At 41.7% G+C, this 23,196-nt stretch overlaps 1 protein-coding gene across 1 annotated transcript; it reads right to left on the reverse strand.

The window, feature by feature from the left end:
* Positions 1-11,428: 11,428 nt before the first annotated feature.
* LOC131578299 (sulfotransferase 6B1-like) lies at positions 11,429-18,886 on the reverse strand. The gene is made up of 7 exons (XM_058836900.1): positions 18,628-18,886; positions 16,315-16,454; positions 15,801-15,890; positions 14,138-14,264; positions 13,619-13,713; positions 13,034-13,190; positions 11,429-11,943 (listed from the first exon to the last, which is right to left on the reverse strand). The coding sequence occupies exons 1-7, from the start codon at positions 18,827-18,829 to the stop codon at positions 11,813-11,815; spliced, it is 942 nt and encodes a 313-aa protein (XP_058692883.1). The 5' UTR covers positions 18,830-18,886; the 3' UTR covers positions 11,429-11,812.
* Positions 18,887-23,196: the final 4,310 nt, after the last annotated feature.

Below are 23,196 nucleotides of genomic sequence, written 5' to 3' on the forward strand. Positions count from 1 at the left end.
GAAAAACAATCAAAGACCCCAGAGAGGACGTATTTCCCTCTGTTTTTTCAGTAACTCCTATGATTCTCCAGTTTATGGAATCCTTTCAGTTTCATCTGTATAAAATTCTAGGAATACCTTCTATATTCAGTGACTACTACCATCTCTTAAAACTGGGATAAAAGGAAAACTGCATTTCCTATATATTCTATCCATCTTTGCTAATAAGTGGATTTATTAATACCATGAAAATGTTCATCTGGCAAGCTTAGTTACAGCACCACCAAAAACTTGCTGTAGTGTCAGGGCCGACCAGAAGTTGATTCAACCCACCTAAAATCAGACTCATCCTTTTATACCCAGGGGGATTTACTGATTTCCAGTAACTATAGAGAGGCCTTATAATGCTGCCCCAAGTGCATGTTATTCAGATAATCTTTAGATGTGATGAAATTGGAACTCATGTGTGGACTGCCCAGCTCTTCTCAGCATGCCAGACAAGGAACATCTGAAAAATTATGATCAAACACAATGCTGTGTAAAATACAGTCTGGCTTTCATAAGTGGCCTTCAAATTAAGTTTCTGTGGGAAGTCTATAAACTTCAGTTCAGGGAAAAGAAACTGCTAGAAATGGGAATTCCTTTTTCTTTAATCCTTGAATATTTTTTCAGAGAAATTATTATGCTGTGCTACACTAACTAACACATATGCACTACTTCATATGTCTCTAGTTTTCAAGTGTCTTCCCCACAGTGCCCTTGTCTCCTGCCAATGTTTCCCTTCAGGCCACCAGAAGATCCTGCTTCCCAGAATGGCAAATTTCTCCTCAGCCCAATGCCAATAATTTCGACCCAGGTTGTAATTACCAGAAGAGCTCTGTTGAGCCTTACAGCCTCCAAGTAATTCTAAGGTGAAGAAAGCATTTAAAAAGTGACAGGCTAAATAAAAAATTCTAGTAAAACCAAGATTATTCTTCTGGGCTTTTGTAGGCAGTCTAGAAATAGCAAGCATTTTATTGTAGTGAATGTTGTTCTGGTGAATCAACACTACATGCTTTGCAAAAAGTTTGTAAAAATGATTAGCATTTTCAGCTGTTTCCATCTGGAGAGGTCCAGATGGAGGCTCATGTTCCAAAAGTGCTGAGTATGAGGGAAAGATGAGATCTAACTATGAAGTTCAAATGGGCTGTACATGATTTCAAGAAGCCCCAGGGTTCTGAACCTGTTAAAACAGAAGGGTTCTTGGGTTATGTCTTGAAGCAAAGTTTGGGTGTATAGAGACCTTTAAGACAAAAATTGAGCTGTTTCACCTCTGGAGTTAGGCAGCACCTGAGCTGTGGTTTACAGGATGAAAAATATTACGCTTGTGTACTTCAATTCTTGCTTAAACACAATTCAAGAAATTAAGTATTTTTTCTCATCCACTAAGTCACATGCAGCTTCATCTAAAAGTAATCATAACATTCATGGAGTTAATGGAATTTCTCAACAGGATATGAATATCCAACTGATTATTTTTTTCTTCATAGAAACTTCTTTTTGTATTAACCAATACACAAAATTGCAAGAATCCAGCTCATTCCACCAAGGTCAAATAGAGCATGTCACTTTTGCATGGCCTTGGCGAGGAAAACCTAGAATTAGTATCATGAGGAGTGTGCAGTAACTGATTTGTATTTCTCAGCTGACAAGCTATGATTCGCAACATTTTTTTAAAATATGGCCCATTTTCCCATAACAAAACTCTTTAATAGAATACTCCTGAATAAGTGGTAAATGAATTGTTGTCTTTTTGGATGAGATTTCCTCAGGGGACAAATCAGTCTCAGGGAAGAGCACCCCCACGAGGTAAGACACCAAGACTGATGTCTAGCAATAAATGAACTTTCTGCTGCAAGCACTGACCTCTCTCCATTAGGAAGATACGAGGATAAATAGCTTAGATACCCAACTTTTAGGTAACTGAGCCTAGGTAAGCTCAGTAATTCTTGGTACTATTGTGTAAGTGCATCCACATAATTTTCTATGTAGCAGGAGCTATATAATTGTGAGATATTATTAGTACCAAGAACTGAAATAGATTTTTTTTTTCCTGCTGCCTACAAAAAAATATCAACTCACCCTTTCTGAAAAAAATATTCCCAAATGTTTTTGTAGTTCTGAGGGTTCATAGCTTGGAAACTGGTCTTCTTGGCAGATGCTTCAATTTTCACTAGTCAAGGAGACCCAGGGAATTCAGCTACCCTTCCCATTCCCAGCATCTGATAGTGATTCAGAATTTATACAGAATTACATTTTGGCTGTACCTTTGGCAGTGTTCCAGCATTGTAACTGTAGACTTCACAATTTTCTTTTAGTGGGCTTGCTATGAAGAGGCTTTAGGTCCTGGCTCCACTGAGAAAATCTGAGGCAGAGTAAGAAGGGAAGCAGTGGGTAGAGGTTTCTCCTCATGCAAGGCTATTTTGTTGGTACAAAATGATGTAAGTGGGAAACGCTGTACTAACAATAACTTTCAGGAAACTCTGGTAGAATTCATTGACACAGCTTATGATTCTGTATTTGAAAGAATAAGTGTTCTGGGAAGATACAGGGTCATGAGCCAAAAGTGTATTTCCCAGGGAACTGATCCCAGTGTACAGGGAGAGACTGAACTAAGGAAGCAGGATGTCTGATGGTGGGGTAGCATCCCCAGCATGTCCATGTATTTCAGACTTTTTGAAGAAGATACTTAGAAGACATTTTTAATCTATAAAAGAGAACACATGCAAGCAGTAGCTAAAACCTTTTGCTAAATGCATATTTCATGTTATGGCAATGTAGTTTTCAATTCCATCTATAGGATCCATATTTTATAGTTAACTCTTCATTTCAGTCTTGTAATTTAAATTCCATGGCAATATGTTGGATATTTTTTAAAAATAATGCCATATTGGGCAAAATTTCTTTCCAAAACACCTTTTGTATCTTTACATAAGATACATCACCTGGTCTGATTTTAAGAGCTATTTCATGGTATCACCCTCTACTGACACCTATAAAATAGGTAGAAAATAAATGCTCTGTAATTTTGAAAATTATGTCACTGACGATTCATACATGACCAACATATTCCAAACAATTTAGGAAAGAAAGTGAACCTCTAAGACTTATCCTGATTCTGTCAGCAGACTGGGGATGTATAGATGTGCATACATTCTTGGGTTCCAAGAATCATTATAGAGAGCACTGGACATGTGGTTTGTAATAAAAAGTGTTTTTATTATTTAAGCCTATCTTCTTTAGTATGGTCTTTGCTTGAAGTTGGGAAAATTGCTCCTTTGCCAAACGATTTGATTAGAATTAGGTCATATCAAATCCCAATTTTTAGTATTTCTAAAAACATTTGAGTGTATATATTAAGAGCTCCATCCAAGATATTTACCAAGAAAGGCTTTTTGACTGATAGAAATTTTATGCAAAATTTTTCTTTTTTTGTCCAAAAATGTATTTTAATATTTCAGGTTTCAACAGCCAGTAACTGTATTGCATAAATATGCATTATTTTAATGTCACTTGCAGGATCAGCGATTTCCTGACCGTTTCTGTTTTGAAGCATCATTGAACTGATCTTAATGGGTCATTATGACATGTAGTACATGGTTTCAGTAATACTCTGACCAAAAGTTGAAATATATTTTACTTTAAGTAGCATTAACCCCACCTCTTTTGATTCCTCATAGCTTACCGACTATAGATATTCATCACTGAAATGCCTGTTTCACTCAACTGCACGGGCAAGCCAATTCCCAAGCCACTGTTGGAGAGAAAAAAAGTGTTCAGCATGAAAGCATAGATGGCTTAGGTAGAGGAGAAAGCGTTTCTTCTTCACTGCTACCTTCCTTTCATAACTTTAGATTTATGTTCAGCTGTGGGACTTGGACTATGAAGCAAGAGTTAAGAAACAGAGGAGCAATGAAGCATGATATCCAGAACTAGCTGGGATAAATAACTGAATTCTGACTTGTTCCCAGCTCCTGAGCTGTATTTCATTTTCTTTACAATAAACTGTTTCTGAAGAAATAAGATGAAAGAAAGATTTTCTATATTAGCAGGAGGATACTCAGAGGTGCTTTAATAGGTTTCAATCCTGGAAGAACCTTCTGAATGAATTCTTCAAATATTTTGACATTAATGTCTATGGTATAATTAACATCATCTATTACTCTACATATACGTCCTCTCGAACCTTTGATGTCTGTATCTTTGAACATGAGTTTTTTCATTCTAACAACATTTTTTACTGTCATGTTACATGTTAAACCCTTCTCCCCTCAAAAAAATTGCTACTCAAAAATGTTACTGCTCCTTTTAATGCAGGTTGTAGTACTCAACATGTTTTTCTTTGAAATATTTATGAAGAGCAACAACAAAGCTTCAAAAATAGGTAATTGATATTTTCTGCAAGCAAGGAGAATGAATAAAACTGTCCATACTGATACATACAGTCTTGGTGAAAATTTTTCTTTTGATCCCAGGACTTAAATAAACTCTTAGTGAATCATACACAACAAACATATTTTTATGGTTTTTGGTTTCTATTAATATATGCAAATCTCAGGTGATAACATGGGTCTGATTGCTCTGACTTCGTGCTTTGCACAGTTTTAAACAATTAACATGTCTTCAAAAAAATAAGGCCTAGGAAATACTGTCCAACAAGTAGTCTGAGGATTATATCCAATCTGTCCTGATGTTTCAGCCCATCCTTCCCTTTTTCTTAGGATTCCAGACAGAGGAGTTATCTAATAAATAACCATTGCTCAGGCAGCCCAGATCTGCTTTTTATCAGCCATCAGAAAGTTGGAAGTAGGTAGGAAAGCACACAGGAATCACTGAAGAGGGTACAAATGGCCTCCCTCCACATTTCCCCTCATCACGTTCCAGCTGCAGCAGGCAATGTGCATTAGCTGGGGAGAAGCCAAATGCACAAAACCAACCCCTGCCTTTAAACTCTGGTTCAGTCTCTTGCTAAGAAAAGTTCAATGCAGATCCACATCTGTGTCTTTGGAACCTCAAAAATAATACATGACAATTATTTCAAGAGTGGGGGAATTCAGGGCTAAGGTTTTTGAGTACTTTTCTGGTGGAAAGACCTAAATAACACAGTGTCAGAAAATGCAGTTTCTGACAAACACAAGTTCAAATTCTGTTTTTCTGTTCATTGACAAAAATCTAGGCACACTTTGGCTACAGCTATTTTTATGTGTATGTGCTGATAATCAGACTATCTTTCTGGAGAATGGGAACCCTTGCCATTCATAAAGGTGTGAAGTACCTATCCTGGAGGACAAGTAAAAGTTGAAGTAAATGGGTTTATCTTTGATGTTCTGGATCTAATATGAAAAAAAAAACGTAAGTATGCAACTGCGTGGCTAAGAAAAAGATGTTAAATACGCAGAAGATATGTGTTTAACATTTTTTAAAATTTTCAATATTGTTTTAAAAACTAGTGAATGCACACCTTTCTTACTAAGCTGTTTTGGGACAGAAAGGATATAAATTCTATATTTTTCAAATAAGGAATGACTTTCTTGGTGAAACAACCAGAGGGAATGCAACGAACCTGAAATGATCACCACAGAATTGAGGCCCAAAGTTCTCCTTACAGAAAGAAGTCAAATAATTCCCCCCAGCCCAAAGACTGTGACTCCCAGCACATCTAGAACCACTGCTGGCCCTGTTTGGGTATGAGGGAGAGAGATGCTATATATCAGTGCATGCACAGAGTGCTGTGTCTACCCTGTTCCCTTTCGGTGGCCAGCCAGGGGGTTGCCCCTTTGCCTTGCTGTGCCTGCCCTGCCCTGGGTGAAGGAGAGCCCTGAGTTGGCAAAGTCTTCTGGAGCATGAGGGCATGACCCAGTGGGGAAGAAGCCTACAGCAAGGGCAGATATTAGCAGATGCTTGAAAGAAGCAGAAAATGACAAAAGCCAAGTCTTTGAAGCAAGAAATTCTTTCTTAGTGACCCAGAGACACCAAGGGTGAGGTTGTGCAAGACAGCTGGGTCAATCTGACAGCTTGCTGTCACCAAGAATGAGTGTTCTGTGCTGTTTCAGAAAGCTGGGGGTGTCTAACAAACAGAAGAACTCATGCAAAAAAAAAGAAGCAGACAACTGCAGTCAGAAGTGGGAAGTAAGCCTAGCCTTTGGGGCAGCCATGAGCTCAGATTTCGCAGGAATATTCAGCCTGTGTGGAGCCTGCTGCAACCCAAAATTCCACAAAATGCTGCTGGACTGAGACAAAGAATGTGAGGAGAAAGGTCTGTTGTATTTTTATATTCTCATTCAGAAGAAAATTTCTGCATTTGAAACATTAGCTCTCCTAGTTTAGCTAAATGTTAATGTAGTCTTTAGAAATTTACAGTACTCTCAGTGATTATAGTCTGTCCTCTGTAAAATAAAAGTCTAGTTAGGATCACCTCTAAGCTTTGGACAACTGAAGATCCTTTCACAGCTAATTTAAAGATATCCTAGTCTGGATTTCTTGGGACGAAAGAGGCCAGGGAGCAGCTCCATGAGGAAATTCGAATGAACATTTGTCTTCAGCAGGGATGAGTGAAGGCCACAGTAGCCACCACTTGTAAAGAATGTGTGTTCTTAGTCTTTGTAAACATCACTTTTTTTTACTAGGAAAAAGATAGTTCCATGAACTATAGGTGAAACTGAATAAAACAAAGGAAGAAGATTTAAAACTGCATGCCTTAGGAAGGGACTTTCATTATAGATAAGGTTTCCAGCTTTTACACTGTTGTGGTTTTAAAGCAGTAACTAAAGAAATTACTAGAAAACTTACTTCTTGCTGTGAGATATGGATTAGAACAAGAGCAAAACAGGCTTAAAACTTAGAAGGAATAAAGAAAGTTTATTAACTACAAGAATAAGAAAACCAGAATAAAACTTCCAGAAAACCCCCTTTCTCCCACACTACCCAACCATTCCCTTGTTCACATGACAACATAGAGACAAAAAGCTTTGGAATTTTGGTGTTTAAAACAGTCCCAATTCCTGCTAGAGTCTTTTCATCAGTCTTTGTAGAGAAACAGGAGTCTTCTTCTGTTCATCTATGGAGTTTCTCACAAGAAAACTATTTCTGTTACAGCTTTCTACTTTTCTGATGCTAGCTGCCCAGAAAAAATCTGCCACCAGTCCTCTCTTCTCCTCTCATTTCACATCACTTTGAGGTGTGCTATGGGTCAAATGAGTCTAGGGATGTCATTTTTAAGGATGAGTTATTCAAAGGCAAAAGTTCTCTTCATCTGTCTCTGTGTGCCTCCCTGGAAACAGAAGTTTTTTCTTTGCCTCTCACGGCCCCAGATCTTCAACTATTACTTCTTCCCCTCTGTTCTAGCACTTCGCTGTATCACAATTACTCCACTTTTTGCTCAAAATCCATACTTTGAACACTATTCCTCCCAATATACTCTGTCATGAATTAAAGGAGTTTTTTCAGAACACTATTGTCCATTTCCATAGCTTTAACAGAAAAATATTTCAGCTTATAAAGCATCTCCTTATTCTCTCTTCCCCATCTAAAACTTAACTCTTTTCTTCACTTTTTTTGATGGTTTTATGATGTCTTTTTCATGTTGATTGTCTCTCTCTCTCTGACTCTCTGGGAAAAAGGAGTAATCTTTAAGTGTCATCCAGGTAGTAAAAGAATTAAAGTCTTGGAAAAGCTGCAGATGTTCATGGTGTCAGGTTTCAGTCCAGCAGCAGAAACTACAAACCAAGCCAGGCCGGCCGGCTCCGTTTCTCCCCGCCCGCCCTCTGCGGCCTTGTCCGGCCTGGAGGGGGGGGAGGAGGCCGAGACAGAGCCTTGGTACCTTGTCAAAAGCCCAACACCAAAAAGGACAAGAAGGCCATGGCTTTACATCTTAAGGTGGTGTTCACAAGTTCATCTCACTTCTCAATGGTTAAAACCGCCGCCAATTCTCAGAAATGACCGATAATTGGTCAGGAGAATAGACTCCCATCAGCCACCAGCAGCTTCAACTTCCTTCGCTCCCAAAGGTATCTTAAAGGTAAAGTCACCCCATGACATACACCCATAAGCATACATAGACTGAGGTCAGAAGAAGGAAATCCTTTAGGATACCATTGACGCTGCCCCTGCCGCGGCTCTCCTGGCCCTGGCTAGCTCTTGCTCCCTAGCCGCTGGCAGCGTCGGGAGTGGGGAACGGTCTGGGAGCTATTTGTCCCAGACCGAACCTTCAGAGCCTGTTAGCCACCAAGCTCTGCGGTCTCAGGTGCGTCGTGGGTGTCCAATAAAGGCAAGGAGGAGGCTCAGAGTCCCAGGTTCTCTCCAGAAACCAGGCTTTATTCCAGGAACGGGAACAGTGGATGGGGAAAGGACTGGAAAAGTCGAGGGTAGGACAGACTGAGCGAGGAGCACCTCTGTGCACCCCAATTTAAGGTGGGGAGGGTACAAACATGGGAACCAATCAGGGCATCTCAGGGGAGGAGTTGGGGGGAGGGTTCACAATGCTGGGGACCAATGGGAATAACATATGGGAGGGGCGGCAGCTGCAACACCAATGGGGCTTCGAATGAGGGATGAGTGACAGGGAACATGCTGGAACAGAAGGTTGGGTTTACATTGATTGATAGGATTCAGGGGCAGGAACAGGGTGATGGACAAGGAAGGTTCAGGAAAAAGGGCAGGGGTTTACAATGATAGGCAACTAGGGACAAACCATGTTGGGATAACGGGGGAGTAACTGGGGTGGACCAACTTTAAACCTCATGAAAGTGAGCAGACTTAAATGAAAGTAAACAGACAGGCGGCAACATACCATCTGATGAGAAACTATAAGATTTCACAAATCAGCAGACTGATGACTGTATTTCTAGAACTAAATCCAAAACAGCCTAGAATGACAATTTTTGTCCAAAGGAAATACAATTGATCAACTTCTGAAAAGATTTTTTTTTTTTCAATGGAGGGATAAGTCAAAAGTAACAGTCTTCACAGACTAAAATGATTTTGGTTCCAAAACTAGTTTTCAGAACAGTTTCTGTGCAACCATTACCTTGTCTCCTAATAACCAAATCCAGTTTCAGCCTTTTAATTATCAAGAGAGTCTGAGCTCATCTCCTCAAGTCATATTGCAATAACTTCTGTGAAAAATGTTGTTTGGAAGCCAGAAGTCCTTTCCCTCTGCAGACCTGAAAGTTTGGCTGCATCCCTCTCAGCTTACCCATAATTCACCACCACATGATGTAATTAACTGCATTGAATCTTGACAATATTATATTTAAAATAAGTCACATAAAGCATTTCCTAACACAGTTCTTTTAAGATTGGTTGGAAATTTGAGATGCTACAATTCAGACATCAAATTATCACTAAATTACCTATGATATTTACATAAGATAATTTTATAACTTTTCTGTCTGAGAAAAAAAATAAGTGGAGAATTAAGGAGATGTAATTCAGATCAAATATCAACTCCTTTTTTTTTTTTTTTTTTCACTCAAATGTTCTGTTATTTCTCTAAGTGATTTGGTAAAAACGTGAATGTAACCAATAAACCCATATGCTGGGACTGAAAGGTGTGGGAAGGGAGAGGAAAAGGGTCCAAGAATCTGGGCAGCAAGTGAGCCTGTAGCTCCACTCAGTACCAAGAAATTACCTACATTTTGCAATGAAAAAATCCTGTGGAAGCACCTTCTGCCTTCCTCCAGGGAGCAACCCCTAATCCTGTCCCTCTACAGAAATCTGAAGTCATCATTAACCAGTCATGGGCATTATTTCTGTGTTATGTGCAGCCACACAATTCTGTACCGCAACAATGAATAATTCATCAAGCAAGAAAGACTCACCCATGTTAGGAAAGCTGGTGAGAATCACATCATCACTTCTGGCTTACAAGAACTTTGGAGTTTCCAAAGTTTCTGGGCTGCTAAGGGCCTTTAGGCTGCAAAAAATCTTTTCAGAAGAAAAAAACAAACCAACACATTGTAAGATGTCACCTCCCTATCTTAATAAAAGCCTTTTGAATATTTCAGTGATTGTTTTTCCATTTCTGGCCAGGCTTATTCCCTTGTTTAAATCCTTGTTCAACTCCTTGCAGACACTGAGATTACACAGTGTTTTCTGTTGTCTAGACAGCTTTTGATATCACCATACAGTAAATCATATAGTCTGTCCTAGTAATGGGTAAAAATGTTGCTAATTTCAAAATTACAGGTCATGGTCTCTTGCCTCTTTTCATACATGGAAGCCCAGAATAAGTCCTACTTTCTGGAAATGGAAACCTACAAACCCAGAATCATCAGGTTCAAACAAACGTACCTCTCCACACAGAGCTTTTTTACATATGCAGCTCTTGCACCCACATTTAGAAAATCTGCCTGGGAAGCAGGTTTTGAGTGGCCCTTCAGAGCTGAATCTGCATCACTGTGACATTATCCCTGTCACACAGACAGTGGACACAGGGCACACTGGCCAGAGCACATCCTACTCTCCAGCCAGGTGCACAGCAGCCAGGGGCACTTGGACAGCCCCAGCCCAGGCATCGGACACTCTCCTGGCAAGTGATGGGCTGAGGATTGGCCAGGATGTGGGTCTGTGGAGGGATCCAGCCTGGCAGGGCCAGTGGCCAGGCAAGGAAGACTGTGAGGAAATGAAGCCTGACCCTGCTGTGGCATCACTGGAGCAGGGCTTGGCATGGAGTCCCAGGCCATGGGCAGGGTAGGGGAAGTCCCAAGGAGCTGTGCAGGGACAGTCAGCACTTTGACAAGGACTTAACGATTTCCCAGCTTTGTTAATTATATTTGTGGTCGCTGGTTGCTCAGTATTTAATCATAGTTCAGCATAAGAGTCCTGCTCATAAATCTATCTAGGAATATGGCAGAGGAATCCCTCTTCCAAGGAACTGAATTCTGTTTGCCAGACAGACACCTCCTTGGCTTTTCTTGTTTCCCAGGAGACTGGTTGGGACAAGGAGTCATGCAACACATTCTGCACAGATGTAGCAAGGACATGAACATCAGGAAGGAGGGTGTGGAAAACACACCTGTGTACCATAAGTGTATTTATTTTCAAATAAATGCCACTCTCATAGTTTAGCTAGTTTAGCTTAGGGTCATCAAGGGGCTTCTTTCCTTCAGTCCTCCCATTTGAATGTCGTGGTTCTTCCTACTAGCCACTTACCTTCCCACAGAGTCCAACAGGAGCAAAACACTCCAGAAAGCATATAGCAGTTCATTACTTGAGAGTTCATGGCTCCTTGAACTTGAGAAGTTCCACCCTTTGCCACACCAATGTGTGAATGAAGTATGCCTAAGTGTCAAAGTCCTTTCTGGCCGGCCAACACCATGGTAGCTATGATGGATCTAAACCCAGACCTGTATTCTACCTGTACACAGATATTGGGTGGTTCAGACCCACACCATATATCCATGTCAAGTCCACTCTGTGCCAGAGGAGAGGCTCTGTGTTGATCCCTCTGTCTCACCAACAAATCCTGCAGGGGTCTCATTCATCATTTAAGGCCAAGAAGCAGAGACAGGGATGTCTCCAGACTGGTGCTATGATGTCTGTGTATCATCTCCCTCCTGAAAGGATGCCAGGCATTCACTTGAGGTATACACACCTTTTATTTGGTTACATCAATCAAAGCACAAGCTCTAGACCCTGGACACACCTAAGAATTACAGGCCAAATCCTTGGAGGTGCAGGTAGTTCTCAGAGGGGTTTCTCTCTTGTCTCATGGGAAGGAAAAATGGGGACTATCCATCTTTGGAGAATCACCTTTGGAACATGACTTGCTGTCATGCTATTCATCTGCTTATTTTCAGTCCTTGCAGTAGACATCATATTTTATCTTTGCTGCCATCTTTGTTCCTCCTAGGGAATCTTGAAATTTACGGTACATTTCTTCATTCTGAGCTTTAGAGAAGACGTCTCTCCAGTTTCCAACAACCCCTGTGTACAAGTACCAAAAACTGAAGGAAGATGGTCCTGAGAGAAAATAATATCTAGGCAGTAGTGGGGCAGAGTCACTGATTACACAAGGCAGAAAGGTTCATATTTATTGCCCTGAGAGGTCTCATTGCCTGGGAGAGGACAGGTATCAAAGATCAGAAGCAAAGGTTGTAGCCAGACAGCAGGGAGCATTACTAGTCAGCTTCCTGCAAGTGCTCCCTCCCCAGAAGGAAATTTACAAGGTGACTTCACAAAGATTTTACGCAGTAAAGAGGGGAATCTGGTTTTATCACAAGGGAAAGATCATTTTTTAATTACTTCCTCTGAAGGGGAATATTTTGTGGTAGGTGGCAGAGAGTGGCTAAATCCCTCTTCCTCCAAGGAGTGGTGGAAGAAATGGATTTTAAAAAGCCCATGCTCAAAGTATTCAGAAACAAAAGATTCTTGAGGTTGTGGGGAGCAGGAAATCTGCCAGAGCTCTGACCCTGGCTCCACATCTGTGAGAGACCATCTCTGGGACCACCACTGACATGTCTATTGAGAGGAGACATATAAAGCTCTTGCTGAGTAGGTAACAGGAAGACGCCTTTGAGGCCAGCAGAGCAGTGAGCAATGCATTCCCTTGAGGTTCAATAGAGTCTTGTCCCATTTGCACACCTCCTCCAAAAGGTGACTTTCATGAAGTGACATGTGCAGCCTCATCACATAATCACCTGAACAACAGGAGACAGCTGCACCACAACACTGAGTAACAGAGTTACACAGACCCCAGGAAGGTTTGGTGCACAGCCACAACCTCACCAGTGCTGGCCCACACCTTTGCACCTCACTCACCTAAATAAGCAGGGCTGCTACAGAAAAAGACAGCAACACAGAGGCAATGACTGAGGACATTAAGACTGGCACTCTGGTAAGTTTCTCACAAACAGCCCCCAAATCCTATCAACAGCAGAAGCTCTTTGTACAAGTGACAACACAGGAGAGAACTCACCCAGACAGTCCAATGAATTCACAGCTAAGAAAATAACATACTCAAAACTCCTTCTGGAGTTCTCCTTCAGAAGGTAGCTCTCCATTTGCAGAGACTTACCTTTCCGGAAGAGGGCGTCCCCAAACTTTCCATGGGTTTCATTTGATTTCTCTTTCATAGCTTTGAAACTGGTCTTCTTGGCAATTCTGGAAAAATCTTCCTCACACAGAGAAAATCCAAAGAAAGAAGCAATCTTTTTCATCCCCAGTATTGGGTCCTGCCCAAAGGAACATACCACAGATGTAAAACTAAAAGATTTGACACTGTGGCTGTGGCATGGAGCCAGCGCCCTGTGGGAAGCCCAGCAGGGGAAGCTGTCTCCTACAAGGTCACCAAGGAATTCTAAGAGCTGTAACAGAAAATCCTTCAGGCCAGGAAACCTACACATGCTGGCCTCAGTTTCAAGGTCTTTTCTTTTTTCCCAAAATCTGTGCCTCTGCCATATAAAACTCCTTTCACAAATAAGCAAAGCTATCCTCCTCCTAACCTCCATGGGCTTCCACCAAACAAATATGAGTAACTCAGGAAGGCACATCCTTCTAAAGGGGCAGACAGACTTGCCCCAAGAGCTTCTACTTCCCACAGCCATACATAATATGGGGGGATGCACAGCACACCCATCAAGAGCTGGGTGAAATGCCACACCTCTTTGAGTTCCTCGTAGCTTATTGTCATGATGTTCTCATTGTCAATGTATTTGTTCCATTCCACTAGGTGGTCAAAGTAGGATCCCCAGGCCACTGCAAACAAAGAAGAGGCATAACAGTGTAGTGTAGTCCCCACTACATGCCCTTAACCAAATCAGAGTCAGCCCAGACAGCTTTCTAAGTGTGGCTTTAGAATGGTGAAGGGGTGACCAGCTCAACATATCTGTTCTTTCTCCTGAGGTCAATGTAGAGTGGCCCAGGCCTGGCCACTTGATATGGCAAACCACAAGCTCTCTTTTGGGAATAGAAAAGTCAGGGTAAAGCTTTCTTGTGATCTCTCCATTCTAAGTGAGAGACGAAACTGATTCTCTGGTAGTCCATTTCTGCCATAACAGGGGCCTGTCTGCCTGTTCTGGGAGTGCCTTGCTAAAGTATGTCACAGAAGGACTCCCATGCAAAGGGCCCTGCGTATGCCCCTCATGGTTGGAGAAATGCCAGAGGATGTAGGACAAAGTACATTTTCCATTCATGAAGTCTGCAAAGTACTCATCCCAGGAGGCAAAGGACGGCAGCAGTGGTAGGTTGTTGCAGAAATGGTAGTAGGAGACAGCTGTGTCCTTGGGGTTCCGAACTAGCACAAGGATCTAGAAGAGGAAAACACATAATTTGACTGACCAAAATGCCATCTTCTTGACATATCACATAGAATCATTGAATCACAGAAACATTTAGGTCATCAAGTCCAACCATTAACCAAGAACTACCAAGTCCATCACTAAACCATATACCAGATCTGCATATTTTTTAAATATCTCCAGGAACACTGACTCAAACACTTCCCTGGCAACCAGTTCTAATGCTCAGCAACCTTTTCTATGAAGAAATTTTTTCTCATATCCAGATCTAAACCCCTCTCAGTGCAACTTGATGCCCTTACCTTTTGTCCTGTCAGCCATCACTCAGAGAAGAGACCAAGCCCCACCTGGCTACACCCTCCCTTCAGGTGGTTGTACAGAGTGGCAAGGTTCCCCCTGAGCCTCCTTTTCTCCAGGATAAACACCCCTAGCTACCTCAGCTGCTTCTCCTAAGACTTGTGCTCCAAACCCTCCTCCAGCTCCATTGTCTTTCTCTGGACTCACTCCAACACCTCAGTGTCCTTCTTGTAGTGAGAGGCCCAAAACTGGACGCAGTACTCAAGGTGTGTCACTTACCAGTGCCAAGTGCAGGGGGACAGTCACTGCCCTGGTCCTGATGACCACACTGTTATTGATCCAGGCCAGGATGCCACTGGCTTTCTTGTCCACTCAGGTACATTTCTGCTCATGTTCAGCCACTGTCAACCAGAATTCCGAGGTCCTTTTCCACTGGGCAGATTTCTAGCCACGCTGCCCCCAGCCTTTAGTGCTGCATGGGGTTGTTGTGACCCCCATTTTGTAGGACCCAGTACATACTTTATTTAACCTCATACAACTGGTCTCAGCCCATTATCTGTTCAAATCCCTCTGCAGAGCCTCCTATCCTCCAGCAAATCAACACTCCCACCCAACTTGTTGTCTGCAAGTTTACTTGTCCACTAAAATTCACCAGACCATACAATTCTGGTCTAATCCCTTTCATTGAGTAAAAAATCAGAGCTTTGGCAAATCACTTGTAGCTAATGTAAGCTTCAGGCTGAAAAAAAATAAGCTTTTCAGTGATTCCCTCAAGACAGTTCTGACCTAGTTCAAATTCAGAGAAATAAGTTCATGATCTACTGAACAAAAGAGCCACAAACAGTCTTTAGATGTACCCTAGCTTGTCTCTGCAGTAATTCCCATCTAAGACTATCTTAGCCTCAATCTGTGGTGGGCTTTCCACAGGTACCCTGGTTTTGAAGGCAAGTTAAACCAGTCAAATTATTCCTTGCCTTGCTCAGTTTTCTGCCACCAACCTGGAAGCATCTTTCTGAAGGAGATCTGAAAGGACAGTGACACTCAGCAACAAGCCCACCAATAGTCAGCAAAGCTGCTGCTGGGAGAGGATGTTTGTTCACAGCCTTGGCACACAGACCTGTTATCTTCAACCTCGAAAATGTGGCTGTGTATTGACCAGCTTGTGTGAAAATGCAGAAAAGACACCTCACACAAAAGAAAGCTAAATTAGGGTGGAAAGCTTATGCAGTGTGATGCAAGAAGACTCACCTTAGCCTTGCTTTGGAAAATGGATGGAGGCAGGAGATCAGGTTTCAAATGAGTTACTATAATTCTTCTTGAAGGAAGCTGCTTCATCCTCTTTAAAGAAAGTGAGAAGAAATGTGACAAGACAGAAGTAGCTTATTCAGTGAGTTGTGCCTATTCATTACTTGTGGGTTACAGGAAAAGGCGAGACCAGGGAAATACTTTATCCCTTGGGAAACCCACAGGGATGCACTGGTGGTGTAGGCTTCTGCCAACCTCTGCCACCAAGCACCATTTCACATGACACAGGCCTAAGAACAGGACACCCAAGAAAAAGGTCTTACTAATCAAACTCACTGGCCTATGGCAGGAGAACCTTGTGCCTTCTCAGCCTGTCTCCTATCTGAGGCCCTTGTGTTGGGACACCAGAGGCAGTAGCACATGGTACTTCACAGACCATTACCTCTGAGGTCAGCCATTCTCTTTCAGCTATCACTACCTGTAGGGAGAACAGTGAGTATTTTCAGTTCCTGCTTACCTCATATATCCCAGGATCCCCAAATTCTAGACGCTGAAATGTCTCTAGCTTCTTTTCAGCATTTATTCTCTCTTTCATTTCCTCTTCTGTATATTTGGCATCTGCCAACTCTTTCACCATTTGTTCAAGCCAATTGGTTCCTAAAAAGATAAAGGACATCCATTCAACTTCATTTTTTCATGCAAACCCAGCTGATGGTATCCTGTCGAATTGGTTTCAAGTGAACCAGTTTGGCTCAATGTTGTACTTTAACCTTTAAACAAGTGTGTGTGCTGGTTTACACTGCAATGGAATTATTTTTCCCCATAGTAGCTGGTATGGAGCTATGTGTTGAATTTGTGCTGAAAACAATGTTGATAACACAGTGATGTTTTAGTTATTGCTAAGCAATAATTACAGTGTAATTATTGCTTCAAGGCCTTCTCTGATTCTCACACTGACCTGCCAGAGAGTAGGTTGCTGGTGCACAAGAAATTAAAAGGGGACATAGATGGGACAGCTGATCCCAACTAACCCGAAGAGTATTCTATTCCATATGGAGCCATGCTCAGCAATAAAATTTGAGGGAAGAAGAAGGAAAGAGAGATGCTGAGAGCTATGGCATTTGTCTTACCATACCACTGTCATAGGTGATGGAGCCCTGAAGATGGCTGAACATTTAACTGCCAGTAGATAGAATTAATTCCTTACATTGCTTTGTTTGCACACATAGCTCTTGCTTTACCTGTTTATTTCAACCCATGACTCCTCTGTTTCCCTCCTGCATCTCATTGCAGGTGAAATAGTGTGTGGTCCTGTGGGGCCACTGAGTTGAGCTGCAAGTTTCCAGCTGAGGTTAAATCACGGCCCTGGTTAATAATCGACAAGGGTATGCCTAAGGTCAATGGGGGAAGAGCTGTTAAGCAGATATTGTGAAGTGCTACCCTGCTTGCTTCAGAATCACATCATATCCCTCAGCAGAAGCAGAAGCAGATCTCTACTGCTCCTTTCAACACTGATACTTTTTGGTTACCTCACACTACTCCCTGTGGAAACTATTCAGAAGCTGTGTGGCTGCCAGCACTGGGACAGCTGAGTCATCTCTTGGCTGCTTCTGCTTTCCTTCCACAGTGCTGTTTTTGGGAACTCTATTCCCTCTTCCCAACCAGCTTCACTTTATGGTCTCTTAGTTATTGACACAGTTTGGCCTTATTCACCATTCCCAGCTAGGCTTCTGTAACTGTCAGAAGAAGGGTCACCAACCAAGCCACCAGACCATCATGCTTCTGACACCTTCTTTGCAGCAGACTTAGTTGTCTTGGCCTCTACAGCCTGGGAGAACTGGTAGGTGAGGGATTGGGTTCAGAGAGCCAAATCTCAGCTTTCAACTATCACTTCCTTCAGTGTTTAGGTGGATCTTCACACATATAAACCATTTCTTCTTAGGTACAGCTCTAGAGGCTGCACACAAAGGTGATGTGATAAGGATCAACTTCCTATTTTTCAGCAAATTACATATTAAAATATTTCTGTAAAGTCAATAGGAAAAAAAATAAGGCGTCTGAAATGCCCACAGTGAAAGAGAGAGAAAATGTGTAAAAATCCTTGCGGCATTTGTGTCTTTCCCTCCATTTAGATACAAGAGAATCACCTGCATTCTGCAATGAAGTAAAAATATGGAAACAGCAGTTCTGCTTGCGTTGGGAGCATATATTCCCTGTATTGCTCTTGCAGGGAGTAAGGTAACAACATACTTTCTTTTATTAGCTAGTGTGGTCAAAATATCAAGGGATGTGATTATCCTGCTTTAGCTGGCACTCTTGAGTTCACCATTTGAATGCTGTGTGCCATTCCTAGACTGAAGCACAAATGATTTTGAGAACTGGGAGAAAGTCTTGTTGAACTTCCATGAAACTACTGGGAACGGGAGCAAATGAACTGCATTGAAAGGCTTGGTTTGCTCAGGCTGGAGAAAGAGGAAAAAAGGCATGGCAGACTTTCACCTCAGCTTCCAGTACTGAAGATAATAATGAAGACAAGACTCTCTCACAAGGGTTGTCTAACTGCATTGATGTAAAAACAAAAGTTTCAAAACCCTTCTGGACTAGGCCTTGAGCAACCAAACCTTACTTTGGAGGTTAGGTCTTTCCCCTGCTTTGAGCAGGAGGCTGTAGTATTTTAGCTCTAGATATGCCTTACAGCTTAAATTCATGGTTCTTTGATGTCATCATAAGCTTTTCTCAGGAATTATTGCTGTATTAATTGATGGCATTGAATAATCAACTTCTGGATTGTAGCACTGTGTACTTATCTATTGATCAAGAAAATACTTACCTGATTTAGGATAGCCTACAAGAATCACATCATCACTTCTGGCTTCAAAGGATTCCAGAGCTTCCAAAGTCTCCGGGCTGCAAACTGTAATGGGGTATAAAATACCTCTGTAGGAAAAGAACATATTTTCTGGGGCCATCTTGTCACTCTCTGAAAAATATTTGTCCATTACTTCAATGATCCTTTCACTGTTTCTGGTCATGTCTGTATCCCTGTGTAAGTCTTCCCAAAGAGATCCAGGCTGTCTTTCCACAATGCAGAAAAGCTCTGAATAAATAGGACAGGGTGTTGACTCAGGGATGAAGGTGCAAGTCACTGATTAACTCTACACTGTTACCCCTTTTTGGCATTGCAGAACTCCATGGAGATCAATAGTAGTGAAAATATGGTCTTTGCTGCAATTGATACTAGGAACAGGAACTATTGGGACAACAACTAATAGGATTAAAAATGTTAAATTAAACCAGAGAAAGATCCGTAAAGGATATATTCTGAAATATTTATAAGTGGTGACTAATGAAGTGCAATTTGGCAACTGGAAAAGTTGTCCATGTATGTAGTGGACACCTGGACAGTGGATCTCCACTTGGTTTGCTATTGACTCCACTAATCCCACATCCTTGTGTCTTTTTCATAAATGGATTTTAGACTCTCAGCAAACCTATACCCAAGATTAATAAAACATGAGAAAGTATCAAATCAAAATCATATGGTAAGACTTGGAAGATTGCTTAAAATTACCTACAAAGAATAATTTAAAATTATTTTCCTTTCTCCCAAAATGCGGAACCATCAAAATAGACCATTTTATTGGAAATATTTTCTCTATCAGTGCTGTTTTACTCTTATAAGTTGAAGACACTGTTCATATATTATGATTCCTGTAAGCTTTGTTTTAGTTATTATTTTCAGGTTTTTGTCCATGCGTTAACTCTGAATTACAAAAAAGGCAAATTTCCTCCTGTTTTCCAGTACTAAAGTTACAGGCATCAAGAAATAAACACCTTTTTCTCAGGCCAGCTGCCTGAGAAATTTTCTTTGGAACCAGCTGCCTGAATCCTGAGGGAGCTAGATCACTGTAATACCTCAGCAGGGTATTTAGCAACCTGTCACCTGAGCCACTGGGGACACAGGTGCCTCCAGGTCCTTTAACCTTTAGACTCTGCTCTCTGCTCATGAGCAAGGTCTTCAGTGCTGTCACACCGTATGTCAGTCTGCTCAGGAGCTGCAGATGTGGGGGTCAGAGCAGCCCTGTCTCTCTAGAGAGGCTCAGGGCAACCAAGGATCCTGAGGATGCCAGCAATCCACATCCCAGTCCCAGCACTGTCTGCCCAGCAGCCCAATTATCTTGGGGTATGCGGGTCAGCGAATGTGGAACAGCTCCTGTGGTCCCCAGGGAAAATTCTTGAGTTGTTCAGTTAGTCACAGGAAAATCTGCCTTGGATGGAAATGCTGCTATCAGGAGCATTTGAAGTAGAACATAAAGAGAAGATGCACTTTAATGGAAGACTAACCCTAAACTGGCTTTGGAAATGGACTGGGGAAAGGACATGAGGTGGAAGATGGGTTAATATAATTTTTCTGGTTTGTTCTCTTTAAAGCAAACAGACAAAAATATGATATAAACATCCTTGTCAGCAGAAATGTATCTTTTTAGGCATCATAGGCAACAAAATAGACTAGACCAAAAAGAAAGGTACTCTTTCATTTTTTTGACAACTGGTAAGAACATAGAAGTAATAAATTTTGAGAGCTGCTGCTATTGTGTCAGTCAATTATGTCTTACCTTCAAAAAAGATTCCCAAATTTTTCTGAATTGATTCTCACACTTACTGGCTTCATCTCTGCTTACTTTTCACTGTCTCAAAATGTTACTCATCCATCAGGTTTTCTTGCCTACATTAATTTTTTGACATGGCAACTTGCCTTTTCCGTTCTCCCTTCTTCCACCTCCTTACCCACTGAATGCAAGGGCCCACATAGTATCTCTAATGGAGCAAAAGCACATGCGGTGTTACTGCTCTGAATAGCTCTGTCCTTCAGAGTGAGATTGTTAAGGACACAAAGGCATTGAAGTCTGGCCTTGAGATGACACAGGAGAGGATAAAACTACAAAAACAGGTCATGGTCTGGTTTTCAATCATATCAGCAAGACCAGAATAACATCTGAGCCTTCTTTTTCTAGCACTGTCATCATGTTAGTCCTTGCTGAGTGTGATTCCTCAGGAGTTTTTATGCCAACTGCTGCCTGACTGATTTACTCCCATCAAGTACCTGTTGCTTTGGCTTCCCTTTTCTAAATATAGAGTTTTTACACTTATCTTTACTAAACTTTGTGTTCCCTAATCTTCTCAGTTTGTTATGTTTCAAATTGTTTTGCCATATTTCCTAGTAGTTTCAGCCCTCTGTTCTGATCCCCAGACTTAAAAGCTAGACATTTATGATACAGTATATTAGTCTGCCCACCAGTGTTGAAAACAATATTGAATATGGCCAGGATTCACCACTAAAGGATATTGCTTTAACTGCCCTCCCAATTTTGCTGTCAACCAGTATATGCAGTGTGACCATAAGCATACTATTACAACCAAGTTCATAATATCCATGTAAATAGTGGTTATTCCTGAAAGTATTGTTGCTGCTGACAGTGTTTCTGAATACCTTTTATTGCTGTTGTATGAATTTCTAAGAACATAAGCCTACTTTCAGTACTTTTATTTCCATAACCACATTTGTATGTTGCCGTCTTTAAATAAATTTATGTCTCTTTAGTCACATAATTTCAGGCCCTCCCCAGTGCTGTCACCTCTTGTATTTTCTGTCAGTGGCTTATTCAATATATAAGTTATCTTAAGGAGGATCACAGACTTCTTTAACATGATTTATATTTACTATTTCATTAGGTTCAAAATGTTCCATGATCAGTTGCTTTGTCATTTTTGCTACTTGTCCTGAGTTAATTATGATGTTAAATTGTATCCCCATTCGTCCACCTAACCCAGACACTGGTTTTGTATTCTTAAAATTTCATCTAAGACTAAAAGTGAGTGGAAAAGAAGCACCGAGTCTGTTATCAGAGGCTGTACTTGCTCCCCCCACATCGGGAGTTTTGACTACAGCACAGACAGACAACAAGACACAGATCGCCTTGGCTTTCCAACTAGCCAGAGCAGAGGGGTCTTCCTGGACTGTTTTCTTTCCCTTTTCTGAAACAAATCGAACCTGCTCTGGATTGGGGACTCGGGGGAGCACCGGGAGCTTGCACCCGTGGACTACTGGGAGCCCAGCCTGGGCATTTTCCAGCGCCAGAGGGACTGATAACAGAGCAAACACCCACAGGAAAGAGACCCTCTGAAGTTTGTCATCTCTTCGGAACGGCAAGAGGTTTTGTAATTTGATATCGTTCATTCTTGTGCTGGGTAGTGCTGTGCCTGTGAAATAAACAGGTTTTTTCCACTTCTCTCAGAGAAATCTCTTCCCGAACTGGTTGGGGGTGGGAGAAAAGGGCCACGTGGGTTTGCTTCCCAGGGGGAGCCCCATTGGAGGTTTTCTCCCAAAATTTGCCCTTAACCAGCACAAATACATTCATTGTCACCCAGCACGTGGCACGAGAGAGTGGAAAAACCCTGTACTGATTGTACTGAAGTGGCAATTACTTTGTATTGGGATAAGATAAAGCAGTCCCTAGCCATCCAGCCATGCTGTTTGAATTAATAATGTTTTTTGGGGTGCAGGCCTTCATGTGTTTCTAATCGCTAGGCTTTTTTGAGGTTTTAATACCTTTATGGTCCCTTGGTTTATTTTCTTATCCACAACTAGCCCCGGTGTTGTCCCTAACACATAGCTTTTACAGTAGAGGGGCACAGATTAGAATAGCTATTGGGCGGGGCCTAGTGATTATGATTTCTAAGAAGTTTATTCAGGTGCTGGAGTCTGTTCCAAATATAAAGGATTCATGGGTATGGTTATGCACCCAGTTTGTTAGAGGAGGAGTAAGGGATGAGGCTTTTCAACTTTTCCTTTCCTTTCCTTCTTCTCCTCTGAATCTGTTACATCACTATTGGAGAGTGTTCAGTTCCCCCTGAATGTTAAAGAGACCATCTTCCTGGCATTTAATCTGGTAAGTTTCCTCTATACAGTCTTCAGCCTCTGTAGAATGAGGGCTGAGATTTCTAGAGAGACTGATGAGACCCCTGAACCAAGCATGGAAAATCCTGAGTGGGGTGGAGAATGGAAGGATATGGGCCAAATTCTGAAGGAATTTTCTGACCCTATAGTTTGGGACTTTCCGCATGAACAAATTCTGAATCCAGCTGAGATGGGGAAATACCTGAAAGAGAAGTGTCAGGATGATTCCAAGGGAAAAAAGATCATTGCAGTAAGCTGGGCCCTGGCATACGCTTATCGTACATTGCTGGATACTGTAGGGCAGCAAACAGGAGAAAGGGGACAGGGAGATAAATCAACAGTTACCCCAGTTACTCAGGCTGCAGCCAGCCTCCCAGTTACAAAGCTGGTACCTAAGCCAGACAGCAAGCCTCAACCAATGGCTGTTGCTACTAGCACGAG

The sequence above is a fragment of the Poecile atricapillus genome, chromosome 3 (genome assembly GCF_030490865.1).
Source record: "Poecile atricapillus isolate bPoeAtr1 chromosome 3, bPoeAtr1.hap1, whole genome shotgun sequence".
NCBI classification, from domain to species: Eukaryota; Metazoa; Chordata; class Aves; order Passeriformes; family Paridae; genus Poecile; species Poecile atricapillus.